The following is a 14,472-nucleotide window of genomic DNA, read 5'->3' on the forward strand; positions in this document are numbered from 1 at the left end:
GAGGTGAGTAACAGCACACAATGGCTCTGTGTTTGTGTTTCTCTGTGTGTGTTTGTGTTCTTGTATTTGTCATCTCTTTAGGACCTTGTTATCTGGCCTAAACACTGACCTTGTCAGGACCAGTCCTCATGGAGACCAAAACCTGATCCTAATGAGGCAGAACCTCGTTTCTGGTTGAGATTAGGGTCATAGATTTGACTTATTTAATTAGAACCATTTAGGCAACAGAAGAAATCGTCGCCATGGATGGTCACCTGAGCCTCGACCTGGCGACCCACGAACCGGCTTGAGAAACCGGTATGGTTCTCTTCTTCTTTGATCAGAATGCGTCCTTCTGCCTGTGTCCAGACTTGTACCGCCACCCGATGGTGAAGTGAGATACAGCGGTCCCTCGTTTATCGTGGGGGTTACGTTCTAAAAATATTTTACAATTAGAAAACATGTTACAGTTAGAGGGGAAAGGTGAACTGCGTTATAGTGAGGGACCACTGTACTACAGGACCCTGGCATGCGAGTATACCAGGCGACGCACACTTCAGCGTGTGTAACATGTGTGCAGGTCTTAAGATTAGGGACAATGCTTTCTTTAGGCTGTCCAACTCAATAGGAGTCAATGTAGAGTCCTTAAAAGGACATCTGTGTGTGTGTCTGTGTGTGCATTTACCATAACTGGACTTTGAATCTGGACTTTGGTACAAGTAGCAGTAAGTGTGACTCACATTATTCACACATTCATCTGCGTAAGTGGCAACAACAGATTAATGGGATTTCCTCTTTGTGTGTGTGTGCACGTGTGTGAGTGAATGACATTGTTATATTGCAGTAACAACATGTAGGTCAGGTCATTTTTTAATTTCCTGCTCTTCTCTATCAGAACGGCTCCATGAAGAAGGAAGCATAATGTGTTTTAGTTGTGTGAGCTACGTCATCAGTGTTGTTGTGCTGTGTTTGTCCCGTTTATTGTCCAGCCTGGGACCCACATACTCGCTCTTGTGGAACTTCTGTTATACAGTTCTAGCATGTTGTTTTCGGGTGACTCCGTCCAGCTCTCTCTGGATCCTCTCGTCAGCAACCAAACACAGGAACGTTTAGCACGTTGCGCTCAACACTCAACAATCAGTGACCGGCAGTCTGTTGATGTCACATTTTAAAATCGGCTAATATTGACACAAATCTAATTCCATAAAAACTAAGCACCTCATGCAACAACCCAAACTATCACTTTTGTACCATACTAGAAATGATTTTCCAATTTAAAAGAGCTTCAGGAGGCGCAGATATGCCTTGATGGTTCCTCTTTAGAGCAACATTGTCTGACATCATTGTGATGTTTTATTTGTATAGCGCCGACTCATAATATACATTATCTTAAGGCTGTTCATAGACACCATCATTGAGAGCAGAGAAACCCAACAGTTCACACTGAGCAAGAGGTGGGCATCACCGGAGAGAAAAAACTGCATTTTAACAGGAAGAAATCTCTGATAGAAGCAGACTCAAAGATGTGCGGCCATCTGCCTAGACAGGTTGGGGTGAAATGAAAAAATGGGGGACAGAGGAGAGGTGGGGGATGAGAAGGAAGGACAGCAACTTATAACTTGTTGTATAACTTATAACAAGACATGTTTATAGAACTACAACCACATCTGATGCAAAATTATTTTTCGATCAATATAAACTCTCCAGCTCTATGTAGCTATGGGTAAACATAAAAAAATGTGTCTCTATATACTTATCTGCTAAAGTGGATCCTCTGGATATAAGCTCCTGTGGTATAGATTGCAAAGATGTTGTTGACGTATACATGCAGGTATGCAGGTAACATACTGTTCCTACAAGATAATTACCTCCTGTAAAGTTAATAAGAGACAATGTAATTCATCTAGTCATTGAGTGTCTCTCCCATGGAGGTTATGTTTGTTCTGTCCGTCAGCTGAACTTGAGAAGGGTGGAAAGATGATGTATGATATAGCCAAAGGAAGAAATAATTAGATAATTGTTGGTGTTCTATACAGAAAGTTATGTATCTGTCTTTTAGAGCCAACAAGCCAACACCTATGTTCACAATAGATACAGAGAATCCTGTCACTGTGTGTTTACTCAGGCGCAGTTAGACGAAAAAACATGAGATTAACGCATGAGCAAACATGTCTGACACTCACAAAAGTTCATAGCAATTAAAAATTAAACCCAAAGTTAGAACAATTGTTTCTGTTATCAAAGCCCTCGTCTTTGAAGACCTATGTTCATAGTTTATTTTAAAAACAAACTTACCTTAACCTACCTTTCTAACCTTTTATTCATTCATTTGTACTGTTTTATTTCATTTTAGGGTCTGACACAAACTATTTTATTCTACCCTTTATTGTCCTTTTTCTACCTACTATTTTACCATGTTCTAGTTTATCTTATCATTCATTGCTCATTGCACCTTCCATTGGTTTGCTTTCTTGGATTACGCTGCACTTTTGAGTTGCATTGCCTTGTATGAAAAGTGCTATATCAATGAAGAGTGATTGATTGATAGTAATTCATTAATAATTGATGAATAGTTGGAGGCCTACTTTGTAAAATGCAAATGAAAAGACAAGAAACTGCAGATTTTTATGTGCAATTTTGTGACTTTATTCTCTTGTTTGTGGTAAATTTACATCATACATTGTTAACCACACCCGACAAATTCAGCATTTGATCAAAAGGAATCTTATTACAAGCTTTGAAGGTACAGTTGTGAATGATAAAGCAAATACAAAAAAACAGAATATATACATAAATGTATATGTATATATATATATATATATACATAGGTGGAAATATAAATTTACTTTCTCATCTTGCACTGATTTCTTTATACAACAGCCAGTGTAAATATTTAATCTCTTTAATGTCACATGCCTTTTCTCTGCATAAATACTTCACTGAAGCTACAATCTGTTTAATACACTAGTCTCATATTCACACACCCAAGATAAGATTTGATTCTACTGGATGGGATTTGATGATGATTCTTCTCGTTAATCACGGCTCGGTGACATGAATTTAAACACAAAAACCGGGGGCCATTTTTTACAGGTAAACATAATAAAAATCAGCAAAACATAAATATAATATAATCTAAATATGCAACAAAACTAAAAAAACAGAAAAAAATACAGCAACATCCAGACTCAATCTCTTCATATCAGATCAACTTAAGTGGAATTTATACATCGTATATAATCAGGTCTTCTTTCATGATGAGTATTTCAAGCCCTCATCTCCTAAAAACTATCAAAATATATTCATGACATGTGAATACTCATAATTTGCCTCTGCATATCTATAAATAAATTAAAACAATAAACATGTGACTGTTAAGTGGTAAATTGAATATATACAACCAATTTCATCCTTCATCTCCTGAAACGTGGAATGCAAAAACATCCTTCACCTTTGCACCAACTCTTGATGTTATCGTCCAGCTTGTACTAAAGCCGACATTGACCAACCGAGACTAAGACCTACATGAATAAACCTTGTGGCATCTGTTTCACGAGGCTGCTCTGACTTGGTCTTTACTTTGTCTCAGTACCTCATTTAACCCTTCAAAATTCAAGGTTGAGCTTACCAAGAGTTATTCTATAAAGGTGTTTCTTAGAAAGTACAAGCAAGTAAATCCTGGTTCACCATAAATACATTAATAAATTATTGATTCAAAGAACATGTATCTTATCTGAGTGGCCGTAGTGAGAGTTGTCAGCCATGGAGGCTTCAAACTGTTGGTTTCTCAGCACTGTCTTGGTCGCCAGTGCCGCCTTGCGGGTCAAGGTGGTGCAGCGGGTCAGAATCTCCTCAGTTCTGGGTCTGGCTGGCACCCTCGGAGCCCCGTCGCTGCTCTTGGACCTCTGCGAGTCAGGGCTGGTGTTGCTGAAATCTGGGCTGGTGTTGCCATGGGAGCTAGTACTGGGCTGCGGTGAGACTGAGGGAAGATCTACAGACACTGGGCTCGGCGAGAGGGACTGGCTGGATTCGCTGCTCGAGGAGAGCCCGGAGAAGCTGGACTCAGTGCTGGTGCTGTACTTGCGACTGTCTGCGGTGGAGGCACCTCTAGCCGCCTGTCCCTGCAGCCAGGTCTCTGAGAGGACATCGAGAGAGCGGGCCTTGTGGATCCTGCCAGGTGCAGTTGGCTGACCTCTTCCTGGGTTGGTTTCCTCAGTGATGCTTGACGAATAAGAAGCCTCGGATTCCCTGCGGCTCTCCAGGTGGAGGGTGGAACTATGCATCTTTCTCTGCATGCTGAAAATGCCTGCTCGTGGGTTGTTGTAGGGCTTCAGGTACATGGCGGGGACATACCCTGCCTTTCCATTCAACCTGGAGAGGATTGCAAGGAAAATATATAGTTGGAGGAAGAATAAAATATCACCAACACACAAGACACGTATTTATGGGTGTGTTTTACGGTGGTATTGAGGACTGACCCAAATTGCCAAGCGAAGCGGAAAGGGAACTTTGCTTGTAACCAAAGGGTTGCGGGTTCCTGTCCCTGCTAGATCAAGGGCACTGGGGTCCCCCTGAGCAAGGTAACTGATCCCCATTGCTCATTGTTAATTGGACATGCTAAATAGACCTCCATATAAATACCCCCATATTACCAGTGCTGGTCCCAAGCCCCCATGGGGCAATTGCCTTGCAAGGATGGCTGTTGTTGAGCGTTAACCCAAGTTGTAAAAAGTGAGGTTTGTGAGCAAACTCACAAACCTCACTTTTTTTATTTTTTGCTAACTGCTATGCTAAAGACTGTAGGGTGAATGCATATTCATAGCATTCCGCGCTAAACGATGCAGGAATGACAAAGACAATGTAATGTAATTAACAATGCCAAGCTGATTCAGTCATTAAAATGCCAATGAGTTTTATTGTAGCCAAGTTATCGCTCCATCTCTATATTTTACTCTATAAAGTATTGTTTGCAGTGCCTGTACCTGATGAGCCACCAGCCATTGTCAGACTTTCTCAGCACCTCCACCACGGAGCCGATGGGCACGGACACTTCATCCTCCTTCTTGGTCGAGTAACTCCTCACGGCACAATACAGGGAACCTAAGAGTCAAATAAAAATCAACATAAGCAGGGATTCGTAAACAGCTAAGCTGGAAGATTGTCCAAACAGGTTTGTTTGTGACTTTTGCTGATAAGAGTCTAACCCTGTAAGTGTAGTCATTAACAAGCGTGTCAGCATGAAAGGAATGTGCTTTGAAATATGTGCCTCTGCAGACAGCGACACAAACACAGCCTGATGATTTGATAACTCACCTGCCAGCTGGAATCCAGCATCGTCGTCATCCTCTCCCTCTAATAACTCCAGAAACGGAGCAGGAAACCAGGCCATTCGCTTATCCTCTTTTTCCACTAGCCACCAACCTGAAGACAGAAACCCAGTCGTGAGTGTTTTTTCCTGATAATAGTCGTATTTATTTTAAATTTTTTTGGTTAGTGTTCTGACCTGCAGGGTCTTTGATCAGGACATCCAGCCTCTCGTCCACATCAACGTTGAACGCTCGGTTCTTGGTGTCCTTTGTCTCATAGGGGGCGATGCAGCGGTAAGTCTGGGTGACGAAAGGGTGAGATACGTTGCCTGCGTGCTGGCGACTCACGTCTCCTCCACTGCCGCCATCGGGCATGTCGTCGGACAGCAGAGTCATGACGCTGTGTAAGAGGCAGAAGACAGAAGTCTGGTTTAGAAAATGTCACTTGTTTTGAAGGCTATTTCATGAGCAAACCGGGATTTGTGGCTTGATATGAACTTAAACTGAATGTAAAACTTGAAGTTAAACTGAATGTGAAACTTGAATTCAAACTTGATCTAAGCTTAAATTCAACTCACACTTCAACTGAACTTAATTTGAACTGAACCTGAATTTTAACTGTTTGAAACATGAGCTTGAACTATAACTAAACAGAATTTGAACTCTAACTTGAACTGAATTTGAACTTCACCTGCAACATTAAAAGGTAAACTCAAACTTGAGTTTCAACTTAAGTTGAAACTTGAACTCAAACTTGAACTTGAACCAAAGTGATTTAGAACTCAAATTTCAAGTGAACATGAAACTTGAACTCAAACTTGAGCTTGAGCTTTCAGCTTGAACTAAAACTTGAAATAGCCTGAATTTCAACTTCAAAGTTGAACTGAACTGATGAACTCAAACTTCATCTGACCATGAAATTGGAACTTGAACTGAATTTCAAAGATGAACTTAAACTTCAAAAAAGTTTGAACTGATTTTTAAACACAAATGTGATTATCAAACTAGAACTGAACTCAATTTGAACCCCAACTTTGAACTTAACTTTAAACATTAACTAACTCGCTCTAAACTGAACTTCCACTGCTGGACTTGTCGGCTCTACCTGTTGGTGGTGAAGTCTGACTCCAGGTCCTGGTCTTTGGGTGTGAAGAAGTACGTCACCTCCGAGCTCTGGATGATGTTTTGTTCGCACTGCAGCAGTTTGTCGCAGTAGCTCTCCAGAAACTTCATGCGTAGGACAGATCGCTTGGATCCCTTCTGTGGCAGACTGCTTCTCCTGGCCTTTCCTGGACAATGGAGAAGATGTTTATGAAGCATTTACTTATGAATAAAATACAATTGTTATGGTGTTTTCTAAATAGTAACATGCTCTAGATTTTTTAAAACACATATAATGATTATCTTACCATGAAATTTGGGGATTACTCTGTTCTTTTTCTGAAAAGGGTTCATGTTGGGGAATCTCTTTTTCAGGTCCCTCTGTTTGAAATACAACAACAGCAGCGAAAAAATATTACTTATTTTACATACATGTTAATCTCAGTGACAAACCAGCTTAAACTGGAATTAATTGCTGCTTACGTGGAATTTCTTGAAATCTTGGAAGGACCTGTAGACAATCACTTCAGCGTTATCAGACCATAACACACTGATCATGAAGGTCTGGGAGGAAAAAAACACACACATATTAACAGGGGATCAGAAAAAATGCAAATTGTGACATTAATTTATCAAATAATGATCAGAAATAATAAAATAAAAAGACTCACCTTGAGTTTTGGTTTGGTTTTTTGGACGGCTCCAATGATCCGGGCCGTGATCACACAGCGCTGGTCAGCAGTCATTGTATGTGTGTCTCTCTGAATGTTGCAGGAGGAATTAGAGGCTTTGCAGACCCTGTGTTGCTTGTCTACCTCACTCCTGCCGACTGCTTTAAATACAGTCTGGACAGGGAGGAGGCTGGACTAGAGGAGGAGGAGGCAGAGGAGGAGCAGGGTAGTACCTGAGGACTGCAGGACTGAAAGGATGAAAATATCTTTAAGGCGTGTCCAGCCTTTAAACAGCAGCTGGGAAAATGTTTTACAATCATTGTCAGCAGAATGAAGCAGAACTGGAAAAAACACTCAGGTGAAAAATTAGGCCAAGTAGGCCACACAAACACACACACACGTTTGTATAGCATTGATAGTGAGGACTTTCATAGACACAATACATTCTCTAACCCCTTACCCTAACCTAAATCATCACAACTATGTGCCTGACCCTTTAACCTTACCCTAACCCTAACCCTAACCCTAAAACCAGGTATTAACCCTGGGGTGTCAGAATTTGAGGACCAGCCAAAATGTCCTCACGTTCCCAAAATGTCCTTAGGTACTGTATGTTTTTTTGGTCTTCACAAAGATATCCATACAAGAACACACACACACACACACACACACACACACACTCACCAAGACTGTGTTATCCCCAACCTGAACCATAACCAGTTAATGTCTAACTACAATTCAAATATTTGCTCAAAAACTCCTCAAAAATGAAGTTCTGCCTCATTAGGACCAGGTTTCATTGGACTACTTGTCCTGTGCCAGAAACTCTTCCACAGAGCGAACGCAAGAGGGAGCACACCACAGGTCTGTCTGATGAGCTGTCTGTCATGTTCTGACTATAGCGGCCACACCTTAGATGGATAGCTCACCTGAAAGTGAGAATTCACTCATCTGTCACTCACACCACTGTGCCAGAAAGAAGGGAGAGTGACATTTCCAAGTCCACAGACTATTTTTAGAGAAGTGTTTCTGAATTGCAGCCATGTCCAATAGCGTTAATGGTGAGCACTTAAAAAAGTTCATTAGCATACAAATGTCCAACAAAAGTTCGTTTTTTTCTGTTTTGCCTCAAAACTGTGTTATTTACAGCAATACTTCAATTCCACAATTTAGAATATATATATAAATGTAAATAATGTAATATCATGAGCAAATTTGTCTTTTTCCTTTTTTTATAAAATGTACGTGTTATTGAAAACACGTTAAATAATAACGAAAGAAAGAAAGAAAGAAAGAAAGAAAAGAAGAAAGAAATATTTTTTTACATTTTCAACAGCTAGCAACTGGCTATAGATAGCTAGCTAGCTAGACATCTTTATATTTCAGAATATTCAGAATGTAGGCTAAACTATTTTAGCTTCTTTGTACTATCAGTTCTGGTGTGACGCAGGATGTCCCCATTCTTTGATTGTATCGCTCATCATGGAGATATTGGCAGACAATGACATGATGTCTTCACCTGGGAATTTTTCATTACAAGCTAACAGCAGCTAACATACATAGACACCCTGTAAGCCAACATGTCCTATTAATTATTTTTAGAACTGAGACCTGCTGCTTTGCGTCCATGTAAAGCTAATGAGGTTAGCAGACACTTAGATTAGCACAATGGTAGCATTAAATAGCTGACTGTGGGTGTGTTTATATCCTTTCTGCACTTTACTTTATTATATCGCTCTTTTTTCTTTCTTTGAATGACTTCCTTTTAACTTTTGTATTCTGTTGTGAGTTTTATGTCTGAAATAGTCTCATCTCTGTAACTATTTATACTAAGATAAGATATTATATCTTGATCTCTTCCTGGCTAAATAATATAAATTATAACATGGATAAATTAAATAAAAAATAGCCCTTTCTTTGTGCACTGGGACATAGTCATGTTGGAACAGAAAGCCTATCTTTCTCCTCAGCAAGTAAACATGTTTTGGTTCTCACATTTATTGATTTATTGCAGTGTCAGGTGTCGCTTCTTTTTGTTTTCCCCCTTGGTTTCCTGGTGCATCCTCACTTTCCATAAGAAGGACTTATTTTGCACGTGCAGTCACTTTACACTTGTCATCTGGCAGCAATATTCCTTATCAGGGGCTAGTGTGGAGAGGTGTGTGTGTGTGTGTGTGTGTGTGTGTGTTTGAGACTTTTCAAAAATACCTAAGGGTGTGTATGTTATGGGAGCCAGCAGGTGTTTCATCAAAGTGAGGATTTTATGAGGGGTTACTCCAGAGTCCTTGTCTGAAGCCATGCCAGGACTTTATACACACACACACACACACTCATGTGTCACAGTGTAAAAGGTCAGGACTGTCCAGTTTCAGAGTGTGACCTGAGCAGACATCAACACCTGAGTGTGAAGCGGCACGTGAGGATGATGACCACGTGAATATTTGTCCGTCTGTTGATGACACAGGGGAAGCGTGAGACATGCAGGTCTCTCGGGGACACAGGAAACATATTGTACTTTTATATTATACAAACTGAGCAGTTATATAATATGTATAATCAAACAGGTATGTGTGTTTAATTGTGTTTCATTACAACAACATATGACTGAGTTACGTCATGATGTCACATAACACTAAGTGTGGTTGACTGACTGGATAGTTGGTTGACTGACTGACTGAATGTTCACTGACAAGATGGTTGATTGGTTGACTGACTAGATCAGGGGTGTTAAACTCATTTTTGTTCAGGGGCCACATACAGCACAATTTGATCTCAAGGGGGCCGGACCAGTAAAAATAGTAAAATAGCATAATAACCTATGAACAACAAGAACCCCTTTGTTTTTTCTCCTTTGTTTTATATTTACTGAAGGATATTTTTACAAAACATGAAATTTCTTGAGAAATAAGTACAATTTCAACAACATCATGCCTAAATTTACTATTTACACAGCACTCTGGATCTATAAAGGCCCAAACATTTAGTCATGGGTATCTGGAGCATTTGACATTACGTTTAGATTAGTGTGACATTTTAACAAATTCATCCTGTGGGTCGATTGGACCCTCTGGCGGGCCGGTTCTGACTAGATGGTTGATCAGTTGGTTGGATGGATGGTTGGTTGACTGACGAGATGGTTGATTGGTTGGATAATTGTTGACTGTCCAGATGGTTGATTGGTTGGATGGTTGATGACTGACTGAATGGTTATTGACTGACTAGATTGTTGATTGGTTGGTTGGATGGATGGTTGGTTGACTGACTAGATGGTTGATTGGTTGGACGGTTGTTGACTGACTAGATGATTGATTGGTTGGTTGACTGTCTGGATGTTTACTAATTGGATGGTTGATTGGTTGGACGGTTGTTGACTGACTAGATGGTTGATTGGTTGGATGGTTGATGATTGACTGACTGACTGACAGGATGTTCACTGACTAGATGGTTGATATATAATATATAAATCATTATAAAACCTAAGCTGACTCTCATTGGAAGGCTGTTCCACCACATGGTTCCATTGTCAACAGTGTAGACAGCGTCTGCGACTCTTGGGTGACATTTACGTCTCACTCAGTGTAACAACTATATGCAACTCGGTGCATGTAGACCGTCAAGAATGGCTGCTGAAGTTCAAACCTAGCATCAGAATGAGGAAGCAAGGTGATTTATGTGACTTTGAATGTGGCGTGGTTGTTGGGTCAGATGGGCTGGTCTGAGTATTTCACTGTTATCTTGTGGGATTTGTGGGAATGAAAGGATCTACTCAGGATTAATATGAATGCCTCCATCTGACAGGGCCTGTCTGTGGGCACCAGATTCTCCACATTGCATCACACAGAGTCATTTGGTTTGATTTGTCCTGGCTTCACAATCACCTCTTTGTTAAAGAGCAAACTGGAAACGCACAATGGTGAAGTCAGAATAATTCTCCAGGTGCAGCCTCTGTCCTCTAGTCAAGGTATGAGCATTATGTTTGTCATATTCCCATCTTAAATAAATAGAGATGAAGTTACAATGTGGTCTATTTGTATTTAAAGTGACAAACAAGGAAAGGGAAGCAACATTTTCAGTGTGTCCAGCCTTTTTTTGTGATGGGGGAAGAAATCAGGCGTCTTTTGTGTTAATCAGTGACAGACAATTGTTCAAGTGTGTTCTTGTGATTAGACGTGCACACATATTAGAGGTAACTGAGATTATTGTCAAACCCAGAAGGAAAAAAAAAAATAAATGTCTCACTGCCCGTAAGCCATGACATGAACCAGTGTTTATGGTTCTCAGCACAGCCTCTGACAAACATTGACAAACCCTTTCAGGAAACGTAGCGTGAGAAGCAACAAAAAATGTTCTTTGGTAGAAGAGACCACACTTTTTGCAGAAAATGAAAACTGGTCAAAACCACGAGTTCAGACCTTCCAAGAGTGTAAAGAAAATAGTTTATACTCAAATTGTACTTTTGGAGTTAATAATCCTGGCATTAGAATCCTGGCATTTACTGAAATTTTGCTTCTCCAGGTGCAAGCACTCTATGACTTGACCATCCATCTTCCTCATTCCAGAGGTTCTGGGGTGGACATTGGGCTGGACATGACAGGTCATGTGCTTTGGAGGAACCTCTCTCCAGAGTTGGGGAACCTCTGAAAGAAACACGATGGACTCGCAAAGACAAGAACAGGCTTTGAAGTGGCCTGTGACGTTGCTGTATTTTGACTGATCTGCACAAAACTTCCAGGTGAGTGGCTGTGAGGGCCCACACAATACTGCTTGCAGCTTGAATTAAAGTCTTGAATTTCAAGTTTTTAAATGTATTTGCGCCATTTTTTTTTACCCCCAGACATCTGGTCTAATGGTAAAATGGCAAGCTGTAATTATTATGTTATTATAGCTAAAAAAATTTATGAAATGTTGATTTCTTTTAAATTCTGTCTCTGCTCTGTGTCATTTTTTAACAGCACCTTGAATCTGCGACTGTGGGACTCACACACAGACCACTCCCACGATCTCATGTTGTACTAAATGTGTACTAAATTTTCATATTCCCATTATTTTATTATTGTCAAATGTGTACAATGAGTAAAAGTCACACAGGCACTGAAGGTAGCCTACGGATCGTTTCAGCGAGGTGCTGAACCCTGGACCCCAAGCTAGCATGCATGCTGCGATGCTACTGTGCTGATACACTTGTGTTTCTCTGGATAAACATGATAAACATGGATAATAGCGTGACACACGTAAGCATACAGAGCGTGTAGTGATTGGAGACTGATTGGGAAATGATTGGGAAGTGTGATTTATGTTCACCGCTGTACAAGTGAACGTTCACCTAAATGACAAATGAATATATCAAACGTGATATGGTTTGTTGAGTAAGTGTGCAGAATATTATCAGTGTATTAAGTACATGTTTTGTCCAGTATATGTTTTAGGAGCTATTGTGCTTGTGTTGCTGTGTTTGTAGAAGTAAAGAACCTTACTTTAAATCCAGTATTTCTTAATACTTCAGTGTTCAACACATAAATGAAACTGCCTCACCTTTAAATTAAGATTGAAATTCCCATCAAACTTAAAAAGGTCAAGCTCCTGTTATGAAATCATTCCAATTTAATGTCATCATTCAGCGTGATATATACACGACAAACAAGATAATGAGATTATTGCAGGTTGTTGCAGAGACTGGGCCTCCTGCCTAAATCAATTAGTCATAGGTGTGTGTGTGATTAAGATCTGGGATTTTTGCCACGATGACACACGCTTGTGAAAATGTGCCACAGGTAAGCGACAGATGAAAATACTCGCTCAACTTGAAAAACTGTTGCCTGATGCCGTTAAATCTTTTTTTTCTGTAAGAAATGGTCAAAGGTTCTGGGTCCAGTAGCTGCAATCAGTCACAGGTGAGGGGGCGAGTCGGCAGATAAGAGTTCTGTCGGTGACTTTTTCATGAAAAAGTTGTTATCACGAGTCGACGGAAGTCAAGCAACCGTCAATAAACCTCATTGTTATAGCAAAGCTAGTTTGTGAATCGTTAGGTTTAGAACACACCCACACACACACACACACACACACACACACACACACACCTCGTGTTCAGTACAGTGTGTTATTACACGCTGAACCTGACGCATTCTTTAAGGACAAAATTGAAACAAAGGGGAAATTACAAATGTGATGCACATGTACCGCACACGTCCCATAAATGTTTCCTACCATTCCTGAAACCATTCAGCTATTTTATGATCTCATTGGGGAGTTTATAAAACAGTTTAACTGTTAAGTTTTTAAAAAATAATTTAAAAAAATGAAATGAAATTATGAACAATTTTTACATTTTGCTACCTCAAAGGTCTATGGGTGACATTTAGCTGATAGACTCTGATGTCAACAGACAAAGGGATTGGACACAAAATAAAAATGAAAATGCCTAATATTGTGTGGGAAAATGTAAATGTAAATGCCCTTTTTTTATTGAAATAAACACACGCTCCTTTATCCTTTTATTTATTCAGTATAATAATATAAATTGTCAATACATTTTTTTATTCATATAACTGTTGTATTTAAAAATAAATGAATAAATTCTGTCTTTAGTCTTACTTAGGTCCAATCACACATTTTTCCTTTGGTTTGGAATTTTGGGGCCATTAGACATTTTTACTTAGAAGTATGTTTTTGAGTAAAAATAAAATTAAACAATGAATTCTTTTCACTATTTGACAGATGTCAAAGTTAAGTGAGGATGCTGTTTTTAAATCACTGTTTAGAAAGCATGACGTATAAATGATCACCTGCCTCTGTGTTTCAACTTTTCACTCAACTTTACTTCAACTCATTAACTGACTACGGTGGCCTGGAAGTGAAATGGCAAAACCATTATTACAAAACACTTTTACAAAATCCCAAAACAAATTAACAAAAGACACAATTCTTACAGAAACAAAATTACAAGACGAAAAACTTACAATTAACCGGAACAAATTTCATGGACGCTGTTCCACCGCAAACAAAAACAGACGCACTTCCAGGCCACCGTACCTGACACATCACAACATCTAAGCCTCCTGTTGTCCTCACATTTACTGACAACAACTTTAATCCTTGGGGTCAAGTGTCAGGTGTTTTAAGTGTCTATATAACCCTTTAAATCAAACACACCTTTTACACAACTGGGGAAAAATATGCACATATAGTACAATTTCTTTTTAATTGATAGCATTTTCATTTCGGTCATTAAATATGAAGTAAAGACAATAATATAAATCCTTTTAGAGATGTAAAACACTGAATGGGGTCAAATTGACCCCAAGGATAACAGGACAATAATTTGAATTTATACTAAAGAGTGGAGACAATTCATTTTAGCTTGAGACTGACCAAGTGTAAAACTGTAATATAGTTATAAGACGTGGCACATTTTGTCC

The 14,472-nt window shown here is 39.6% G+C and overlaps 1 protein-coding gene and 1 long non-coding RNA gene across 2 annotated transcripts; one reads left to right on the plus strand and one right to left on the minus strand.

Annotated features, from left to right (window-relative positions):
- Positions 1-2,614: 2,614 nt before the first annotated feature.
- LOC122759476 (NADPH oxidase organizer 1-like) lies at positions 2,615-7,183 on the minus strand. Its single transcript, XM_044014377.1, has 8 exons — positions 7,058-7,183; positions 6,870-6,950; positions 6,695-6,767; positions 6,391-6,574; positions 5,483-5,685; positions 5,293-5,400; positions 4,962-5,079; positions 2,615-4,350 (listed from the first exon to the last, which is right to left on the minus strand). The coding sequence occupies exons 1-8, from the start codon at positions 7,130-7,132 to the stop codon at positions 3,693-3,695; spliced, it is 1,500 nt and encodes a 499-aa protein (XP_043870312.1). The 5' UTR covers positions 7,133-7,183; the 3' UTR covers positions 2,615-3,692.
- A 3,381-nt stretch (positions 7,184-10,564) lies between these two features.
- On the plus strand, positions 10,565-12,537 carry LOC122759499. The gene is made up of 4 exons (XR_006358268.1): positions 10,565-10,720; positions 10,856-11,018; positions 11,573-11,789; positions 12,010-12,537. It is a non-coding gene; the product is annotated as an uncharacterized LOC122759499 (long non-coding RNA).
- The last annotated feature ends 1,935 nt before the right edge of the window (positions 12,538-14,472 follow it).

Source organism: Solea senegalensis, linkage group LG18 (assembly GCF_019176455.1).
Source record: "Solea senegalensis isolate Sse05_10M linkage group LG18, IFAPA_SoseM_1, whole genome shotgun sequence".
Lineage (NCBI taxonomy): Eukaryota > Metazoa > Chordata > Actinopteri > Pleuronectiformes > Soleidae > Solea > Solea senegalensis.

Coding starts and splice junctions, on each gene's coding strand:
- LOC122759476 (XM_044014377.1), bottom strand. CDS start 7,132: ATGACTGCTGACCAGCGCTGTGTGATCACGGCCCGGATCATTGGAGCC. Junction 6,951..7,057: donor AAACCAAACCAAAACTCAAG/GTGAGTCTTTTT, acceptor TTTTCCTCCCAG/ACCTTCATGATCAGTGTGTT. Junction 5,401..5,482: donor CCTGATCAAAGACCCTGCAG/GTCAGAACACTA, acceptor TTCTGTCTTCAG/GTTGGTGGCTAGTGGAAAAA.